The sequence below is a fragment of the Lutra lutra genome, chromosome 9, assembly GCF_902655055.1.
Source record: "Lutra lutra chromosome 9, mLutLut1.2, whole genome shotgun sequence".
Lineage (NCBI taxonomy): Eukaryota > Metazoa > Chordata > Mammalia > Carnivora > Mustelidae > Lutra > Lutra lutra.
In genome coordinates this window covers 50,222,366-50,243,336 of record NC_062286.1, presented here as the reverse complement: position 1 = coordinate 50,243,336, position 20,971 = coordinate 50,222,366, and the positions used below count along the sequence as shown (strand labels likewise).

Below are 20,971 nucleotides of genomic sequence, written 5' to 3'. Positions count from 1 at the left end.
TTAATGAAATTGATGCACCTAGTAATAAGCTTAACAAAATATGTGCACAACCAAATTATAAAATCTTATTGAAGACATTAAATTTAGTCCAAATGAATGAGAGATATGGCATATTTACGAACAGGAAAATTCAATGTCACAAGGAGCTTATTATCCCATATTTATGTATTTGAAACAATCCCAGTCAATAACCCACCAGGATATTCTAGGAGTTTATGCTAACAAATTAGTAAATCTGTAGAAAAGAGCCCTGGGGCCAAAAATAGCCAAGAAGCTCTTGAAGTAAAAGAACACAGCTCAGGGGTGACTGTGGTTATTTTAAAGTTACTGTAATGAAGGCAATAGGGTACCGATGTAGGTACAGAAAACAAAATAAACCATTAGAACACAAAAGAGTCTAGACCTAAAACAAACACAAATACATAGGAACATTTGATGTTAGTCATAATTTATATTATTGGCCAGTGGGAGAGAGACACACTATTCTACAAATGGTGCTGCAATAACTGGATATACAGACATGAGAGAAGGACGGGAAGGACAAAGGGAGGAATAAATGGGTGCTTCCAGTTCTGGCAATAGAGGACAAAATATCATGGAAATCCACCTGATACAGTGCAACTAAAAATGCTGGAATGCAACATTCACACATGCACGCACACACACGCAAACACGCACACGCACCTGCCCACGTTGCCTAAATGAATTGGTGGAAAAATAAGGGAATTCCTCAGAAGCTAGAGATGATGTGAAATTACAAATCCCAAGGCACAGATGATCACTGGAGCCAGTGTTTGCTACCCAACCCTTAGGTGGCCTGGAACTGGGGTTTAAAGAGCCTTAAGTAGGGACAGAAGACCAAATCTGGGGTTGAACAGAGAAGACTGGAATAGAAAACTACTACCCCCTTACACACATGCACATAAAACCAGGAGAGTCTAGGAGTAACACCCCAGACAGTGACTTAAGAAAAAAAAAGTGCTCCACAAAAGGAAACAGTAAGGATAAAAGCTTCTCATCCTTAGTCGTGGGTGTAATGGGGGAAAATCCTCTCTGGTAATTCGAAACAATAAGCTTGTACTGACATCAGTTTGGAACCAGAATGTCTATCACATGAGTGGCCAAAAAAATTCCAAGATGATATACAGAGAGCATATATATATATATATATATATATACACACATATACATATATATATACATATATATACATATATATACACACACATGAATGTGTATGACATATTATTCAGCCATGAGAAAAAAGGATCTCTTGTCATTTGTGACAACGTGGATGGACGTTGAGCACCTTATGCTTAGTGAGACATAGACAGAGAAAGACAAATACTGTACAACATCATTTATATATGCAACCTAAAACAAGTCAAACCTATGAAAAAACAAAGTAAAATGGTGGTTACTAGGAGAGGGGGATGGGAAGGATAAGATTAATGGTGTTTAAGAGTATAAACTTGTAATTAGTAGTAAATAGGCCATAGAGGTCTGATGAACTATACGAGGGATATAAAGAATAATGTTGTACTGTAATGATGTGATGTGATAAACATTGCTTCTATAGCAGTCATATTACAATATATAAATGTATCAAAGTAACACACTGTATACCTTAAATTTACAAAAGATAACATGTCAAATCTATCAAACAAACAGAATACAGGAGACATATATGTCCTCAGATTCAGGAAACCCAAGCGATTGCCTCCAGGATAAACAAATAGAAATACACATCTGGATTAACAGTAGTGAAACTGCAGGAATGTGATGACAAGGATAACATCAAAGAAGGAGAAAGAGAGAAAAAAGGACTGTTAGATTAACCCCTGACTTCTCATAGCAATAATGAAAGTCAGAAGACAGAGGAATATTATCTTCAACGGGTTAAAAGATAACACCTGCCCTCCTATAATTCCTTAGCCAGCAAAATGATCCCTCAAAAATGGTGAAATAAAGCCATTTTGGGGACACCTGGGTGGCTCAGTCAGTTAAGCTGCCACCTTCGGCTCAGGTCACGATCCCAGGGTCCTGGGATCCAGTCCTGCATCGGGCTTCTTGTTCGGCGGGGAGCCTGCTTCTCTCTTGCCTCTGCCTGCCACTCTGCCTGCTTGTGTGCCCTCTCTCTCTCTCTCTCTCTCTCTCTGACAAATAAATAAATAAATAAATAAATAAATAAATAAATAAATAAAATCTTAAAAAAAAAAAAAAGATGGCATTCTGTTACCTCTCCATCTTTGGGCACCTGGGTGGCTCAGTGGGTTAAGCCTCTGCCTTCGGCTCAGGTCATGATCTCAGGCCCTGGGATCGAGGCCCATATGGGGCTCTCTGCTCAGCGGGGAGACTGATCCCCGCCCCCCACCTGCCTCTCTGCCTGCTTGTGACCTCTCTGTGTCAAATAAATAAGTAATATCTAAAAAAAAATAATAACATTTTCAAGCCAATAAAACTGAGGTTTATTATCATCAGCTCCTATACGAGTCTTCTATTGCTGCATAACCAATCACTACACTTAGTGTCTTGAAAGAACTCATGTATGGTCTCATGGTTTCTGTGGCAGGAGTCTGGGTACATATTAGCAGGGTCCTTTGCCCAGAGTGTCACCAGGGTAAAATCATGGTGTTGCCTGGGGTTGCAGTCTCATCTGGGCTCCAGGTCCTCTCCCCAACTCAAAGACAGAATCCAGTTCATTATGGCTGGGGAACCAAAGTTTCTACTCCTGGAAGCCAGGTGTTCCCCTCCACAATGTGACAGTTTATTTCTTCATGGTAAACAAGAGGATCTTTCTGAATTCTGGGAAGACCTGAACACTTTTAAAAGGCTCATCTGATTAGGTCAGCCCCCCCACAATAATCTTCCCTTTGGTGAACTCAAAGTCAGCTGATGACAGAGTTTAATTACGTCAGCAAATCCCATTTGTCAGTATATAAGGTAATCACAGGAGTGAAATTCCATCACATTCATGAGTTCTGCTCACACTGGAGGGGAGGAGATTATACAAAATGTGCACACAGCGGGTAGGAATCTTGGGGACTGTCTTAGTAAAATTCTATGTACCTTAAATCCTCATGACAAGAATATGAAAGGATGGGGGCGCTTGGGTGGCTCAGTGGGTTAAGCCTCTGCCTTCAGCTCAGGTCATAATCCCAAGGTCCTGGGATCGAGTCCTGCATTGGGCTCTCTGCTCAGCAGGGAGCCGGCTTCCCCTTCTCTCTCTCTGCCTGCCTCTCCACCTACTTATGATCTCTGTCAAATAAAAAAATAAAATCTTCAAAAAAAAAAGAAGAAGAATACGAAAGTATGTACTTCAGGTAAAACGAAAATAATCCCAGGTGGAAGAACTGGGACACAAGAAAGAAGAAAAGGCAAAGAAAATATTTGGGGCGCCTGGGTGGCTCAGTGGGTTAAAGCCTCTGCCTTCGGCTCCGCTCATGATCCCAGGGTCCTGGGATCGAGCCCCGCATCTGGCTTTCCACTCAGCGGGAGCCTGCTTCCTCCTCTCTCTCTGCCTGCCTCTCTGCCCACTTGTGATCTGTCAAATAAATAAATAAAATCTTAAAAAAAAAAGAAAATATTAAACATGTGGGTAAGTCTACACAAACATGAACTATTTAAAATAATAACAATACATTTGATTTGTGTAATTAACAAACTAACCATCATCAAAATATCAGATTATAAAAGCATACAAATTCAAAGAGAATAATTAATGTTAAAGAATTCTAACATCTATGTATTGTTTGAAAGAAGTATAAAAATACCTACTAAAGAGACAACGTACATGTTAAGTCTGCAGCACCTGAATGACTCAGTGGGTCAAGCGGCGGGTTCTTGGTTTCAACTCAGGTCACAGTCTCAGAGTTGTGAGATGGAGCCTTGAGCATTGAGCCTCTCCTGGGCTCTGCACTCAGCGAGGAGTTGAAGAGTCAGCTTGAGATTCTGTCTCTGCCCCTCCACCCCTTGCTGCAAGCCCTCTTTCTAAAATAAATAAAATCCTTAAGGGGCACCTGGGTGGCTCGGTGGGTTAAAGCCTCTGCCTTTGGCTCAGGTCATTATCCCAGGGTCCAGGGATCGAGCCCCGCATCTGGCTCTCTGCTCTCAGCAGGAGCCTGCTTCTCTTCTCTCTCTGCCTGCCTCTCTGCCTACTTGTGATCTGTCAAATAAATAAATAAATAAGATCTTTAAAAAAAAAAAGTAAAATCCTTAAGAAAGGGAGACTGTTAAGTCAAATGTACAGGTTGAAATTGTTTGATTAAACACTAAAGAACTGAAATAGATTAATACTTTCAAAATAAGAAAGGGAGTTTAAAAATGGAAAAAATCCTTCCACTACTCCCTGAGGCTCCCAATCAGACTTCTTCCCCTCCCTCACTTAGGGTCTGACTCAGATCCCAGTCTGGTGGCCCCCTCAGCTTCTCCCAGACTCCTTCCCAATTTCTCTCACAGCCATTTCCCCTAAAGAGTTTCTTGTACATTCAATCCCAACTTAGCGTCTGCTTCTCAGATGATATTCCCGGACTAGCACAAATCCCCGATTCATTTTATGAAGTGAATAGATCCATGACAGTGAAACAAGTCAATGGCAATATGAGTAAAGAAAAGTACAGGCCAGGGGTGCCTGGCTGGTTCAGTTGGAAGAGCGTGTGACTCTTCATCTTGGGGTCATGAGTTGGAGCCCTGCGTAGGGTGTAGAGATGGTTTAAATAACATTAAAAAAGAAAGAAAGAAAGAAAGTGCAGGCCAGTCTCATTTATGAACATGGTACAAAGTGCTAAACAAAAACCTGAGTATGCTCCATTTAGCAATGTCTACCCAACACGGTGACCAGAAATGCAAGGTTGGCTTAATACTAGAAAATCTATAAAGGTCTTCTAGAAAAAGAAATAAAAGAATAGTGGAAAGAGAAGAACTGAAACTGTTATTTTTCCTAGACAGTGTGATTTTCTGTGTAGAAAAATCAAAGCACCTACAGATAATTCATGAAACTTAGATAATTTATTACAGTCATTCAATAGACAATCAGCACACAAAGGTGAAGGCATCATTCACAATAGCATCAAAATGTAGTACCTGAATTAAATGTAATAAGACCAGTGTAAGATCTTTATGGATAAAATTATTTAAAATTTTGTAAAGATATTGGAAAGAATTAAATAGTAGATACAATGGAATCACAGAAGGGTTTGTGTGCATGTGAGATTTGAAGAGCTGATTCCCAAATGTATATGGCGGAACAAAGACACTGGGAGAAAAACAATGGGCTCCCAGCACCTGCATTAACTGATCTTGCTGCTTGGCTTGTTACTCCGTCTCAACACCAAGTGGGACTCCATAGGTTTGCAGATCCTAGGGGCCACAGGATGAATACTTCCATCAGAGAACTGGCAGGAAATTAGAAGAAACGATCCTCTGGCTAATCTGAGCTTTCATGGCCCTGAGCCAGTAGGAAGAGGAAGTGATTGTTACCCGGAGAAGATGATTGATACTTGGAGCCAATAAACAAAAGGCATGATCAGAGGAGGGCTGGGAGCCTGTGAGGACGACAAGTTAGGGCAGGGGTCGCAGAGGGTCAGTCCATCTTCTCTAGGTTTGTTAGCTGGACTGTGGCATTCCAGAGCCTTTGGGCCACTTGAGGATCCCGAGCAGTTTTAGTGGGAAGAGTTATCATACAGGAACTGCTAAAATGTTTTCCAGAAACACCATCCAGCTCCTTTGCCAAGCTCAGGTAGAGGACTGGGATTGCCCCTTGTTTGGTGTTCTGTAGAGGGGAAGAGAGGGAGTCAGGCCAAACTGACTTTCCCTTGCTGGGGACACAGAGAAGCACAGCGCTGCCCTACCCTCTTCAGGCTAGGCCGGTTCCTCCCCTACCCACCTTACAGAAGAAGCTGAAGAGCCAGAAGCAGAATCGGAATGGCCAAGAGAACTGCTTCATGATCTCTGTGTATACTACACCTGGGTCCACAGAGTTCACAGTCACACCTGAGAGGAGGAGACGTGGGTATAGTGCACAGTGAAATGAGAGGGGGATATTGGGAAGAAAGGGGTAAGTGTGGTTCTCCAGTGGGCAACGATGGGAGGATCCTACCAGGTCTGTGGGGCAGAGGTAACCAGAGATTTAGGGGTGGTGCCAAGGAAGTCAGTCCTCTGGAACTTACACAAATAGGTGATATATTCAAGCCAGTGAGGAGACGGGAGTATCGGAAAGCCCTGGGTGAACACAGTGGATGGTGTTGGTTTGGGAGAATACTGAGAGGAGAGATCTGTTGTGAGTGATAAGAGAGTTGGAAAGATCAAAAAAGGAGATTGAAGACAGGGTTGAGGGAACTATTGACTGCACTGATGATCAGTGGGGGAGATTAACAGCTGGCCTAGGGGACACTAGGAGTAGGTTATGGCCAGAACATGTTGGGTAAGATGTGAAGTGTTGGAGGTGGCACTGGGATGGAGGAATAGGGTGTGTCAGAGGCAATTACCTGTCCCTTGAAGTCTCCGGGCAAGCTCCCCAGTGAAGGAGGTCAAGAGCAGTTTGCTGCAATCGTAGTTCTGGTTAAAAGCCAAAGGCTTCCCAGCCCCTGTCAGATGTTTCTCATCAACATAGCCATGTGCATGCCGAAAGGAAGACACATTCACTACCCGGGCTGACCCTGCCCGTTGTAGGGCCCCTGGGTGAAAAGAGGACCACACTCCTTCAATCCAAGTTCTGGAGTGAACTCCCATGCCCACTCCCCAGCCTGCCTCTCTAAGAGACTCCAAGAGAGCAGAGACCATCCAGGGCTTTCAAGATAGGGTCACTGAGCCCCACACCCCATGTGCCCCAGTCTAAGCACAGGACAGCTTAATGTGAACAAAGTCTTCATTTTTATTAGTTGCTTTCTTAATGTTTTTTTTCTCCTCTTTTATTGTAGTATTTGGATTTTTATCTTGCTTTTCTTCCACTTGTGTGCTGGAGCTGCTTTAATTGATCTCTGTTTATGTTTTACCTCACTGGTGGCTAAGAGAGAAAAGCAGAGGTTGGAGACACTGTGAAAGCTATCTTTGGCGTATTTGTCACACAAACGTTCATTAGGTGTCTGGATTATGATAGACACCAAGACAGATACTAAGGACATAAGGGTGCTGGATTGAAGGGGGAAGAAATGTATTTAGAGATACTTGGGAAAGTGTGTGTGTGTGTGTGTGTGTGTGTGTGTGTGTTTTAAACCAGCTCTCAGGAGGCCTGGGTGGCTCAGTTGGTTAAGTATCTACTTTTGGCTCAGCTCATGATCCCAGGGTTCTGAGATCGAGTCCCACATCAGGCTCCTTGCTCAGTGGGGAGCCTGCTTCTCCCTCTGCCTGCAGCTCTCCCTGCTTGGGCTTTCTCTCTCTTTCTTTCTCTGAAAAATAAGTAAATAAATAAAATCTTTAAAAACCCAGCTATCTTCCAGGGTAACGAAAATAAAATTACAATCAATAGTATAAGTTAAATCTTGGGGTGCCTGGGTGTCTCAGTGGTTAAAGCCTCTGCCTTGGGCTCAGGTCATGATCTCAGGGTCCTGGGATCGAGTCCCGCATCGGGCTCTCTGCTCAGCAGGAAGCCTGCCTCCTCCTCCTCTCTCTCTCTCTGCCTGCCTCTCTGCCTACTTGTGATCTGTCTGTCAAATAAATTTAAAAAAATCTTTAAAAAAATAGTATAAGTTAAATCTTTTTAAAAAGTACCTCACTATATATCTCTATCTATATAAAATTTGGATCATATAAAATATGAAAAATAGTAGTTGTCACATACGAGTTTATGGTGTTGAAAATGCCAGAACTATTTTGAGCTGTACATTTAGATTACGAATCACAAATGAAAAACCGAACAGGTGGTATTTAGGCAAAATTTGTTGGAGAGAAAATTATTCTTAAAGAAAACAGACCTGAGATTTGCAGGCATAGTGACATAAAGACCAAAGGGGCTCACAGCCTAGTTGGAGACAGATCCTCATGGAACAGTGTTGATGCGGGAACAGAAATATATACAAGGGTGGGGGGAGCCCTGCAAATGGGGAGGCTGGGGGAAGCATTGGCAGGATCCACAGCACAGGTGATATCTGTGCTGAGTCCTGGCAGAGGAACTAACGTTAAGTCAGCTAAAAGAGCAGGAAAGGATATTCCTCATAGAAACAAGCACATGTGCCAAAAGCAGAGCCAGAGGGGGGGTGGAACAAGGTCCAAGAGCTACAGAGCATAGCTATAGACTGTCTGCTGGAGAGCAGAGCGTGGATTAAGGAAGGGGAGAAGGTGTAGGCTCTTAGTCTGCAGGGGGTCTGTGCATGGAAAAAACAGGTTTAGAGTTTCTCCTCTAAAGGATAAATACCTTCCAAGGATATTAAGCAAGTGATGTGGTGAATAATGATTTCCTACAAGCAGGAGAAAGAATAAAGAAGGGGAGGAGATGGGATGCCTGGGTGGCTCAGCCAGTTAAGTGTCTGATTTTGACTCCGGCGGTCCTGGGATTGGCTCCTGCATCAGACTCCTTGCTCAGTGGAGAGCCTGCTTTTCCCTCTGTCTGCCACTCCCCCTGCTTGTGCTCTCACTCTCTCTCTCTCTCTCTGACAAATAAATAAATAAAATATTTATAAAGGGAAAGAGGAGGAGGAGAGAAGACACTTTAAAAAAGAGAGAGAGAAGGGGAGGAGAGAAGACAGTTTGAGAAAATAGGACTAGGCAAGGTGTAGACAGGGTGTTACAGTTTGTCAAAAGGGGGAAAGTTACTACTTGAGAACCCATAGAGTTTTGCCTTGCTCTTTGTTCTCTTTCCAGCTGGGGCTCATTTAATCGGCCGCTAAGAAGTCCATGAGATCCTGGCAACACAAATTGCCTCTCAAGAGGGGAATGGTAGCTCATTTTCAAGGAGAGGAGAATTTTTTAAAACGTAATCCCTTTTGTACACTTTCAATTTTGTGTTTTGGACACATATTACCTAACCCAAACAATTGATTTTATTTTAAAGAGGCTATTACACAGTCCAGGAGAAAATGTTAGGAAGAAGGCACCTGTCCCTCATTCTGTCCCAGCCTCCCCAGGAGGCTTACTTCCTTACTCGGAAAGTATTAAAAAAATCAGAAAATCAAAGGACTCAAGCCCAAGAGAGAGATGCATTCTGTCTAGATTCCTGGTGGTCCTTGAGCTGTTTGAGAGCAGGAAGTTGGGCTTCTTGGTGTCTATGTTCCTAGTGGTCTAGTGCTCCCCTTAAGAAGCTTTTGTTGAGATGACTGACTCTACTGGTCTAGCTAAAATGCAGATCTGGGGGAAGGAGAGGTGGGATCTTAAACCCTCTCGCTGGTTGTATCTGGGGCTCACTGATTTTATTACCAGCCTCCTACTCCTGACTTGTGTCAGCTGGGTTCCCCTGCTGTGTGAGGGGGTAAAGCATATTGGGTCATCACTCAGTGAGCAGCTGGCGCCAAGCGGAAGGAAGTGGCCATGGGGACAGTAAGCCACGAAAATGCCAGGGGAATGGAGAAGCAAGGGTGGCACAGAAGGGAGGTACCCCATTCTCCCTTACCTTGGAGTAGATTTGTAAGCAGGAAGGGCCCAACATAGTTGGTAGCAAAGGTGAAATCAAGGCCCTCTGGGGTTAGTGTCTTGGGGATTCCTGGGAGGAGATGAGAACACAGTGAGGTAATGGAAGGAGACAAGATCTGGGAGACAAATTGGCATTTAATAGAAATGCCACAGAACATGGCATGTATGAATTCAGGTTTTTAGGGTCGTGTATGAATTCCAGGTTTTTCAGCAGGGTGCACAGGTTAGGTTTGGTGGATGCCTGTTTTAGGGTCCCTGAACCGGAAAGGAAGCTCCTGAGACGAGTCCGGGGGAAACATACCACAGATTGCAGCATTGTTAACCAGCAGGTGTATCTCAGGAGACTCCTGCAGAAGCCACCGGACAAAGCTCCGGATGGAGGCCATTGAGCTCAAGTCCACCTGGCCAAGCAGGAGGCAGTTACCCTTTGAGACTACTTGGATCTCAGACAGGGTTTGCTGTCCACGCTCCTGGTTCCGGCAGGCAAGGATCACACGGGCCCCACGGCGGGCCAGCTCCTGGGATACAGCCTTCCCTATGCCTGGAGGAGAGCAGCTTCAGAGTAGCCTAGCCTGGGGAGTGACCAGAGAGGATGGTACTCGCCCCCACCCTCCCTCCTGGCGCCACTGGGGCCTGAGGCACCTAGTGAGGCCACAGGATGAGAAGAGTACTCACCACTGTTGGCACCGGTCACCACTGCTGTCTTCCCAGTTAGGTCTGTGGAGCACTGCTGGAGGTCCCAAAGATGAGACTCATGCCAGAACCACACACTTAGTCGAAGCAGGAGAACCAGCATGAGCAGGACAGACCCAGGGCTCCAGACCAGGGTGCTGAGTAGCAACCACAGTGCCATAGCAAAGACTTGGTGGTCTGCCACCAGGGGAGGTGGGCTGTGGTGGAGGTAAACTGGGGAGGAACTAGTCAAAGCTGAATGCAGATTAGCAATCAGGCTGGGTAGTGCCTAGGACACAAAATTTAAAGAGGCTACTCACTCTCAGATTTGCTCAAACATGCTGTTTGGACTGGGGAGTAAATTCCACCTAAAATTGCAAGTTTTGGACATTTGATTGCCTCACGGCTCTCTTTAGCCCAGAGCCAGTGCTTCTTTGAAGTGTATATAGGCTGATGGTTGTCTCCAAGTGAAACTTGGACTTGCACTCTAAGCTGGATTGGTGAATTGCAGGTGTTGGAGAGGCAAGATAGCAAATCCCCCGTCTTTAATCAATGTGTGCTTAAGCAGCCCCTACTGCAAGGAGACTGAATGATTCCAACTGAGACAGACCCCTCTTGCAGCCCTTATGTCTACTCCTCTGGGGAGAGGGGGATGGTTCTCCAGAATGCCTCTGCTGGGGAGCAACAGTGACCCAGTGCAGGGTCTCCCAAGGGTGGAAACGGGGTCATTCCCTGGAACCAGTGTTCTGTATCCTTCTAGGACTGTAGGGCAACTGCTCCTGATTGAGTGCCCTTGGAAGAAACTGACAAAGACACCAGGTCAACTCTTCAGGCAACTCAGGTGTTTATTGGGCAAGCAGAAAGAAGGAACGCACCACCTGAGCTTCAGGGCCCAGAATAGGGTAGGTGCTCAGGGAGGAGTGACCACACTTTGGGCTTTGGGTTCTTCATTATTTGTCTCACGGACACCTGAGGATTTGGGGCACCTGTCTGGATGGGCTGCTGCTCAATGGGAAGAGAGGTGCCACTTTCCCTGTCCTCCTGCTGGGGTACTGCAGCCCTGAGCAGCACCTGGGTGGTTGGGTTCCACATGCTCACACCAGGAGCCAGCTTCATTGCGTCAGGCAGCAACATGGGCTTCCACATCACCTGGGACGTGGCCTCAAGGACTCGGGGTGCCCTATATGGCCCCCTGCGAGGATCCTGACCCTCCCGGTCGCCGGGATCCAGGCCTTGTGGATTTACGCGGCTGCGGCCAGCCCATATCTCACCCAGCAACTCAGCCTCCCCCTCCCAGCCACTGGGCCACTTGGCACCAGGCCACAGTTTGGGGCTGGGGCTCCGGGCCAGATCAGGGAAAGCCAGATGAGTGGCAAGAAAGCCAAGCCCAGGTTTGGGAAAGGGCAACTTTGACCCAAAGCCTGGTGATGGTAGGCCTAGGCTTAAAGTTGGGGATTGGAGGCCAGGGCCCAGGCCCAAGGCAGGGAAACGAACGCTAGGCGGGAGAGAGAAGAAAACTGTCGGGGAGACATGGGCACCAGGTCTGGGCGCTAGGGATCTGGCAGGAGCCTCAGGAGTCTTGGTCTTCCTGTCCCTCTGGCGCCCGCGGTAGGCTTCCAGGGGGCGTGCCTCGGCATCCGGAACCAGAACCTCGGCCAGAGGGCGCACCCAGTGGCGCGGCAGGCGCCTGGGGTCCAGACGCGCCCCAGTCTTGCGACCCATCCTATAGCGAGGCCGGCTCCGCAGCGGGTCCTCCAACCTAGGCTGCTGTGGCTCTAATGAGGCCGAGGGGATGAGCGTGGTGGGGCCGCCCGCAGAGAGGCCGATCCCCAACACATCCGAGTCGATGAGGGGCACATCCTCCTTGATGAGAGGAACGTCCTCCTCCTTGAGCTTCAGCCAGTCCCCAGATACGTGCGGCTGGGACGTGCAACAATAGAGGTCCTCCAGCGAGAACTGGGAGCCCCCGGGCTGTGCCGCCTGGGTCAAGGCCTGGGTGCTGGCTACCTGGGACAGCTCCATAGAAGGGTGGACACTGCCATTGGGAGCCATGTCCACCGATGGTTGGCGGCTCGCATTCAAGGACCCCACTGTGGCCTGGTGGTCTCTGGCCTGGACGTCCAAGTCCTCTAAAGGACCCTGGGACCCTGTGTCCTGAAACAGCTCTGGGGTAGGTGGCGGGCCCTGAGTGACTGGCAGCTCTGGAGAATGTTCCCAAGATTCCATCTGCTCCTGAGAGCCTCTCCCCATCCACCATGTTCCTAGAGACATCCGATCCTCACTCCCTTGGTCCTAGGGAAATGCATTGGGAGTAGGGGGTAGAGGGTGCATAGTGAGACCTTGGAAAGAGGAGACAGGAACTAAGGGTAGAGGAGTCCAGAGAGGCTCGGTGGGGCTCAGGGTAGGGGTGTGGGGATCAGAGGGAGCTGGGGGTTGGGCTTACCTCATCTTGGAAGGTCTCCTCTGGGCCCATGGAGGCGGCGGCATGCAGCACAGGCACTGATCCCTGAGCCCAGGCATCTGTCGTGCATGCCAACGGTTCCTCATCCTCGCCCCACGTGGGGTCCTCAGCCACTGCTGATTCTCCCTCATCCCTGGCCAGGAAGCGCCACTCAGTGATCTGCAGCATGGCCTCCCGGGCCTGGCTAATGGTGAATGGAATGCACTGTGGAGATGAGACAGGATCTCAGCCCAGAGTGGGCTGGACGGATGGGTGGGTGTGGAGATGGGTCTGGAGAACCTGGATCCAGGCCCACCTGCTGGGTCAAGTAGACTTTGAAGGCAGAGTCCATGACTCGCGCCAGCAGATCAGCCAAGATGTCCCCCACAACATCCTCTCCCTCCTCTAGAGCCATGAGTGCCATCCATTCAGCCTCCGTGAGCCGCCCAGGCACGATGTCCACCTGTGGCGCCTGCACCGTAGGGGGCCGCGTCTTTTCTGCCTTGGATCGGGTCACCCCACGGTCCCGGATCTGTCTCTCCTGCCTCTGTGAGGAAAGAAGAGGGCAATCAGGGCAGGAAACAGATAAGTGGAATGGAGAAGCAGCTATAGACTAGGAGGAAGCTTTCTCAAGCCGTCCAGTAGGAAGGAAAAGCCTTTCGAAAGGAGTAAATTACTAACAGCCTACTACATGTCAAATTTATTTTAGATATTTGACCTTGCTAATTTACTTTTTTAAGATTTATCTATTTAGGGGTGCCTGGGTGGCTCAGTCATTGGGCGTCTGCCTTTGGCTTGGATCATGATCCTGGGCTCCTGGGATTGGGCCCTGTGTCGGGTTCTCTGCTTGGTGGGAAGCCTGCTTCTCCCTCTCCCACTCCCCCTGCTTATGTTTCCTTTTCACTGTGTCTCTCTCTGTCAAATAAATAAATAAAATCATTAAAAAGTTTATTTATTTATTGGGGGGAGGGGCAGAAGGAGAAAATCCCTGCTGCGTGGGAGGAGACTCCCTGCTGAGTGGGGAGTTGGACATGGGGCTTGATCTCTGGACCCTGAGATTATGACCTGAGCTCAAATCAAGAGTAGGAGGCTTAACTGACTGATCTAGCCAGGGACCCCTGGCCTAACTAATTCCATTTTCATTTTTTTTTAATTTTTTTAAAAATTGTATTTATTTATTTGAGTGAGAGAGCACCAGCGGGGGGCAATAGAGGGAGAGGCAGGCTCCCCACCAAGCAGGAAGCTGGATGCGGGCTTGATCCCAGGACCCTGGGATCATGACTTGAGCCAAAGGCAGATGCTTAACCATCTGAGCCACCCAGGAACCCTGCTAATTTAATTTTCATGACAGCTCACTAAACCCATTTTACAAAGAAACTGGAAGGACGCAGGTTAACCAGCTCTTGATTGAGATTACAGAGTACACCCTGGCTATGTAGAGCTCTAACACCACAGTCTCTGCTATTGGCACTAGTTCAAAAGGTTCAAAGTTCTTGAGAGTTCAGAAAAATTAAGGATAAGTCAATAAATCGTTAGTGTTTAAAGAACACTAGTCTCCTTCTCTCCCCCAAATCAACTTAGATGATGATCATTTTACAACAACTCATCTAAATAATGGATTAAAGGATAAACACACACACACACACACACACACACACACACACACAGATAAAACAAAAATATAAGCAAAAAATAAAATGTAGGAAAAAATAGATTAAATTGTCATATAATCTCTGGGTGAGAAAAAACTGCCAAAGCATAAAAATTATGTAAGAAATAATAAAGAGGGTGCCTGGGTGGCTCAGTGGGTTAAGCCTCTGCCTTCAGCGAAGCTCATGATCCCAGGGTCCTGGGATTGAGCCCCACATCGGGCTCTCCGCTCAGCAGGGAGCCTGCTTCCCTCTCTCTCTCTCTCTGCCTGCCTCTCTGCCTACTTGTGATCTCTCTCTGTGTGTCAAATAAATAAAATCTTTAAAAAAAGAAATAATAAAGAAATAGCTAGAGAGGGGCGCCTGGGTAGCTCAGTGGGTTAAAGCCTCTGCCTTGGGCTCAGGTCGTGATCCCAGGGTCCTGGAATCGAGCCCTGAATTGGGTTCTCTGCCCCGGCAGGGAGCCTGCTTCCTCCTCTCTCTGCCTGCCTCTCCTGCCTACTGTGATCTCTGTCAAATAAATAAATAAAATCTTAAAAAAAAAAAAGAAATAGCTAGAGAGTTACATACATATAGGCAAAATTTTCCTGTACTTTTTTAAAATTTTTATTTTATTCATTTATTTGACAGAAAGAGACAGCAGGCAGACGCTTAATGACTGAGTCACCCAGGCACTCCTTCCTGTACTTATTTTTAAGACACTCCTAATTACAAGTTGACAGTAGTTACCATTTACTGGTACCTAAGCATATCAGTTACAAACACTGACTCAAGTCCTACATTTTTAGACTACATACTATTTTTATCCCCATTTTACAGAATTTGTCCAGATCACACAGCAAGGTAGTAGTGAAATCATAATTCATATGTAGGTCTGTCTGACTCTAGAGCCTGACTTTATCCTGCTTTCCAAAATAAAAAAAAAATTGCAAAAAATATAAAAAAGGATAAATATCCCCAAGTATATTAAAAACCCACATAAAAAATAAAATCATGAGACCCCAAGGGTAATAAGCAAAGGACATAACATTACACAAAAATGGAACTGTAAATGACTAATAAACATTTGAAAAGATGTCCAACCTTCAAAAATATCAATTCCAATTTTATGAACACATCCAAAGGCATATCCTGAAATGAAAATAAAATTATATCCTCCAATAGACCCTCCAATAGACCCTCTGCTGTCATTTATAATAGCAGAATATTGAAAATATCTAACAAAAAGAGACTATATGGCTAATTGTGTGCCCTCTATACTAAGGAATATTATGCAATGATTAAAGATAATTTTAGGAAGAATTTGCAATATAGGTAATGATAAATGAAAGAAACAGAATACAAAATTACATACCAAGTGTCATCTCTGATGTATAAATCAGTATATGTTAAAGAAAAGGAAAACATCAAAATTGTCACAGTGAATATGTTTCTTTCTTGTGCTCTATCTTATAAGTTCTCTACAATGAGTCTGTGTCCTTTTGTAATTAAAAAAAATCATATAAAAAGAAAAAGACTAGTTCCATAAATTCATTTTAGGGACATAGGAAACTTATAGGAAGATTCTTGGGAGCCTCCTCCTTTCCTACATGTCTCCCTTCACTTGGTTCCTTCCAAAATTTACCTCTAAAGGTAATCTTCCCAAACTTTACCTCCTCACCCCAACCTTATTGCCTCCTATGAGACGTCCCCTCAAATTCATTCTCTGTCATATCTGGTGTTTCCTAAACATTACACTGAACTCAAAGTCCCTTAAGCCTCATTTCCTTTCTCTGCTAATGAAAACAGCCCTGGTGGCAAGCCCAGGGAATAGCCCACAGACCAGTCCAGGCAGGTAGGGCTGGGAGAGGTGAGCCAGTTCCTTAGACTTACCCTCCCAGCCTCTCATCTGCCACTCCTGACGGTGACTGTACCTAGATGTGGCCTCTAGAGGCCAGAGATATTATCGCACAAAGTCTCCTCAAATCTGTTTTATTTAAAAATTTCTTGGTTTGGGGGGCACCTGGGTGGCTCAGTAGGTTAAGCCTCCACTCTTGATTTTGGCTCTGGTCATGATCTCACAGTGGTGAGATCAAGCCCCTGCATGGAGCTCCCAGTCAGCGGGGAGTCCGCTTGAGATTTTCTCTCTCCCTCTCCCTTTGCCCCTCCACAACTCCCTGTCTCTCGTGGGCTCTCTCGCTCTCAAATAAAAATAAATCTTAAAAAAAAAAAAAAAAGTCTGGCTTTTAAACAACTTGACTTTCAAATACAGCCTCAGAGCTGTTGTTTAACCCATTCCTTCCTCCTAAAATCCTTGAAAGGGAGTTTATTTAGAAACACCTCTCCCCAGTGCCCGACCAATTCTGGCTTATCCATTTGAATGGGTGCCTCAGTGTAAGAGACTTATTACATGCCTTAGCTGCTTCCAAAGTCAGTTCCCGTTCTTGGGCACTGAACCATACATTTGACTTTTTCCCTCAGGTTCCAAGTGTGACAAAGAGTGTTAGTGTGCGTGGTGCAGGTGCAGATTTTCTGCCCCAAACCGACGTGGCTTCCTTGGTCGCCATGTACGCACGCATGGTGGGCTGGCAGCGGCTGGCGTGGGGCTGACCCATGGTTCCCCACGCCGACCTTAAAAGCCAGTCCGACTCTGGCCCACCCCCATCTGAGCTGAAGCTCACCGAGCCTTCGTGAGCCATTGCCGCAGCTGTCGCTCCAACCCCGCTGCTTCGGCTTCCTTTCCTTGATGCTGCCACCTCCGCCTAACCGTCTCCCAAGCAACGGCGCCTTGCACCTAGCGCCCGACCTAGAGGAGAGAGGCTCGCCCCGCTCACGGTTGCCCTGGCAACCGCGCCGCGCTCCGCACGTTTGGGTTGCTTGGCTCCGCCCAATGGCTGTGCGTGCGTGCGTCGTCTCTATGGTGGCGGCGGGTTCGGAGGGACCGATCGATTCCCCGAGTCAGGCAAGCCACCCTGGGGCTGCGGGTGTGACTTCTGGCCCGGGCCGGGGGGTTCGGGGAGCCAGCTGAGAGAAGAAGGGTCTGGGGGGCTACCCTGCCTCATCTATCTTCGCTCGGGCGCTTGGAGCCACCAGGTCCTGTGCCATCACCGTTCCTCCTCTGGATTTCCCCATCGCCCTATTGACGCAGCTCTGGGGCTCCCCTTTCCTGCTCCACAAGACCTCCCCACTCCGGACTCCCCTGTTGCAGGCCTCGGGTTCCCCATCACATTCTAACCTCAGTGGTCTCCTTCAGTGCCTCACGACAGCACCCAACATTCCTCCCGCAGGAATCACCACTGTCGTGTTTCCTGCGCGCCTGTGATTCGGGCCTTTCTCCGCTAGGATGTTCCGCCGGGAGCGCCCGATTCCCCTTCGAGGTTCGGCCGCACCCCTGTGCAATAACCTCAGTGTGCTGCAGGTGCCCTCCCGAAACCTCACACATTTTGGGGTAGTCCATGGACCCAGCGCCCAGCTTCTCAGCGCTGCTCCTGAGGGTGTGCCCTTGGCCCAGCGCCAGCTCCACGCTAAGGAGGGAGCCGGAGTGAGCCCTCCACTTATCACCCAGGTGAGGCATTGAATTGAGAATGGTGTTGCTGAACCCAGTCCTCATCTCTGTCCTTTCTTTCCAAGCCTCAGGAATAGGCCTTCCCTAACCCTCTGATTTTCTACTCTGGAGACCTCCTATCCTCCAGTCTGATGACTTCTTCCTACTCTGGGCCATTTCCCTATAGGTCCATTGGTGTGTCCTCCCCTTCCGAGTGTTGCTGGTACTCACCTCACATAGAGGAATACAGGTAAGAAGAGCTTCCTATCCTCCCCCACTAGAGTCTTTTCAACTCTTCCCCCAGACCCGTAAATACTTCACTACTTACCTCTAAACACTTACAAACCTTTTACATGTTTAGCCCATTCTTCCTTATTTCTCATCTTCATTCCTTCCATCTTTTCCAGTTCCCAAGTGCTATCTCCTATACCTGCCCCTTTACTAGCTGTATGACCTCAGGCAATTTAATTAACTTCTCAGAGCCTCAGTGTCCTGAGATGGAAATAAAAGTAGTGCCTGCCTCCCACAGTTGTTTCGAGGGTTATATACCTGCTTCTCACACATGGTTTGTCAGCTCAGGGGAGTGCGACTCTAAGGCTAACCTGTATGTGAACTACTCAGCATAGCTCTGCAAAAGTCAGCTGGATGTGCCCCCATCCTTGCTCTTGTCTTCCAGATGTACGAGTCAGATGGCTCTGTCATGGTCTATTGGCATGCACTGGACTCTGGAGATGCATCTCCAGGTACCTGCAGGACTGAGTGGGGTGGGGGTAGGGAGTGTTTGGTGGGGCTGGCGGAGGTGCTATTTCTAATAGTTTTCCCCTTTCATACTCAGTACAGGCTGTGTTTGCCCAAGGAATTGCTTCCAGTGGTCGCTTCATCTGTGTGGGTGAGGGGGCCAAAGGCAGGGCATTGGGGGGTGCTACGGCATAGGGGTGCAGGCTTTGCCTGGGATGATGCTGAAGGTTTGAGGGAATTTTTGAAGGTTAGAGGGAAGGGTGGGAGTGAAGGGGGCTCTTATAGAGACTGCAGAAAGCCATGGCAGGCTTCAGAGGGGCAGGATAGGATAGAGTAATGGTAGTCAACAGAGGAGCGGAGCTGTTGGAGCAGTGAGTGGTGGGTTTGCTACAGAGGTTTCTGGGGTGGAGGGAGTGCTATGTGTGGTGGTTGGAGACGCGGGAGGATCAGGAAGCCATCAGTGGGGCACTGGTTCTGCAGGAACGTGGTCGGGCCGGGTGTTGGTGTTTGACATCCCAGCCAAGGGTCCCAACATTGTACTAAGTGAAGAGCTGGCTGGGCACCAGACATCAGTCACAGACATTGCGACCGAGCCTGCCCAGGGACAGGTGAGTGGATTCCCCCTACTTATTCCAGTGAGCCTGGGAGCCTTCCCACTTCGGCGGGCAGCAGACCTGGGTTTAAGAATTGACTCCACTGCTAAGCAGCTGGATCACTTTGGGCAAATTGCTGCCCTTTCCCAGCCTTCAGCAACCTCAAGTCCAGTGATGAAATCGGATTTTCCACTTACGTGGCATTTAATAGCTCACGAACACTTTTCAGTCCTGGTGTGAACTGAGGAGTTGGGACAGATGGTGTCTAAGATACTTTCCAACTCTGACGTGTGCAGCTTCCTTTTCTGGACTTGCCAAGTCCTGCCCACCTCCAGTGCCACTCTCTTCAGGAAGCCATCCCCCTATTCCTGCTCCCACTGATCTCCCTTAGCTGAGCCCTGCATTGGTACTAGCCTCAAAGACAACTCTTGTCTCCCTAATTGGATTAACAAACTTCTTGAGAACAGGGTATGTACGTTCTCATTCATATCCTTCATTGCACCTGACCCAGCGCTGGGCCCAGGGTCTATGTTTGTTGCCTGGGGTTGGGGGCTATCCAGGGGCCTGGACTCTAGTCATGACTGTTACTGGCTTACTGCAGTAAGATCATAACACTGGGGCCTCAGCTTCCTCATCCATCCAGTGAGGGCGGTTATATACCCCACTCCTCACACGTGGTTTGCAGGTCTGGGGAGTGAAATTCTAAGGAATGCAAGGGAGGCACTTTATGCATCCCAAGGGAACCCCGCATCCAGCCGATAAGGGCTCCACATATTGCCCTTTCCCTGGAGAGGCAAAGATGCAGATGCTACCTCCCTTCCCCTCCTGCCCTGTATATAGGACCCAGCAGGGGAGGAAGGGAAGGACTGATCCTGCTTTTCTCCTCAGGACTGTATGGCTGACGTGGTGACGGCAGATAACTCAGGCTTGCTGTGTGTCTGGCGGTCAGGGCCCAAGTTCAAATTAGTGACCCAAATTCCAGGATTTGGGTAGGTGAGGCGGAAGGGGGTGGACGCCTTCCTGAGGGGTCAGAGGAAATTAAAGTGGTTTATCACCCTTGCAGGGTCCCATGCCCTTCCGTGCAGCTGTGGCATGGGACAGTAGCAGCAGGCTATGGGGATGGGCAAGTGCGTCTATATGAGGCTGGTACAGGAACTCTGCATGTCCAGATCAGCGCCCATGCCCGGGCCATCTGTGCCCTGGACCTGGCTCCCGAGGTGGGCAAGGTCAGTCTCCTCCTCCATCCCTACGTACCTGTGCCCCTGGTGCTGGGACATTGAGAGGAACTCCACAGGCTTATCTGTTTCTCAGTGGAGCCCTCTCCCTGGGTGCCTGGGCCAGGCACTCCAGCCTATACTCGTCCCCTCAGCACCTGCTAATGCCCACTCATCCTCCCACCTTTGGTTTTATAGCTTCTCTCTGCAGCCGAGGACACCTTTGTACACATCTGGAAGCTGAGCAGAAGTCCAGAGAGTGGCTGCACTGAGGTGTGTGTTGTGGGAGGAGTGGAAAGGGGGGTCCGCGCGTGAGGCAGCAGGCCCTGAGCAGCCCTCTTCTCCCCCAGGTGGAACACTGTCATGGTGAGTGTGTGCCTGACACCCAGGTGTGTGGTGCCCGATTCTGTGACCCCTCAGGCAGCTCCTTTGCTGTGACTGGCTATGACCTTGCTGAGATCCTGAGATTCAGCAGCGTGTGAGAGAAAAGCAGCCTTCCTTTCTCCTTGTGGTATTTATAAAGTAATCCTCCACCCAGCCTTTGTCTGATTACTCAGTTTCACAGACCGGTCAACTAAGCT

General features: G+C 47.9%; 3 protein-coding genes across 5 annotated transcripts; 1 reads left to right on the top strand and 2 right to left on the bottom strand.

The window, feature by feature from the left end:
* Positions 1-4,988: 4,988 nt before the first annotated feature.
* LOC125109019 (retinol dehydrogenase 12-like) lies at positions 4,989-10,946 on the bottom strand. The gene is made up of 6 exons (XM_047745589.1): positions 10,237-10,946; positions 9,863-10,102; positions 9,542-9,631; positions 6,486-6,674; positions 5,885-5,991; positions 4,989-5,770 (listed from the first exon to the last, which is right to left on the bottom strand). Exons 1-6 carry the CDS (start codon positions 10,412-10,414, stop codon positions 5,582-5,584), a joined length of 993 nt encoding a protein of 330 aa, XP_047601545.1. The 5' UTR covers positions 10,415-10,946; the 3' UTR covers positions 4,989-5,581.
* Positions 10,947-11,063: 117 nt separating this feature from the next.
* On the bottom strand, positions 11,064-17,136 carry C9H2orf81 (chromosome 9 C2orf81 homolog). Of its 2 annotated transcripts, none has more exons than XM_047745574.1 (4): positions 16,983-17,136; positions 12,990-13,220; positions 12,677-12,898; positions 11,064-12,525 (listed from the first exon to the last, which is right to left on the bottom strand). In XM_047745574.1, the coding sequence occupies exons 1-4, from the start codon at positions 16,998-17,000 to the stop codon at positions 11,119-11,121; spliced, it is 1,878 nt and encodes a 625-aa protein (XP_047601530.1). In that variant the 5' UTR covers positions 17,001-17,136; the 3' UTR covers positions 11,064-11,118. The 2 variants fall into 2 exon arrangements, with proteins under 2 accessions (XP_047601530.1, XP_047601531.1); XM_047745575.1 differs by lacking the exon at positions 16,983-17,136 and adding an exon at positions 15,406-15,425.
* A 41-nt stretch (positions 17,137-17,177) lies between these two features.
* On the top strand, positions 17,178-20,927 carry WDR54 (WD repeat domain 54). 2 transcript variants are annotated; one of them, XM_047745587.1, is made up of 10 exons: positions 17,178-17,263; positions 17,589-17,866; positions 18,033-18,095; positions 18,522-18,588; positions 18,681-18,734; positions 19,064-19,191; positions 20,065-20,165; positions 20,240-20,402; positions 20,589-20,663; positions 20,741-20,927. In XM_047745587.1, exons 2-10 carry the CDS (start codon positions 17,645-17,647, stop codon positions 20,870-20,872), a joined length of 1,005 nt encoding a protein of 334 aa, XP_047601543.1. In that variant the 5' UTR covers positions 17,178-17,263; positions 17,589-17,644; the 3' UTR covers positions 20,873-20,927. The 2 variants fall into 2 exon arrangements, with proteins under 2 accessions (XP_047601543.1, XP_047601544.1); XM_047745588.1 differs by lacking the exon at positions 17,178-17,263 and adding an exon at positions 17,279-17,394.
* The last annotated feature ends 44 nt before the right edge of the window (positions 20,928-20,971 follow it).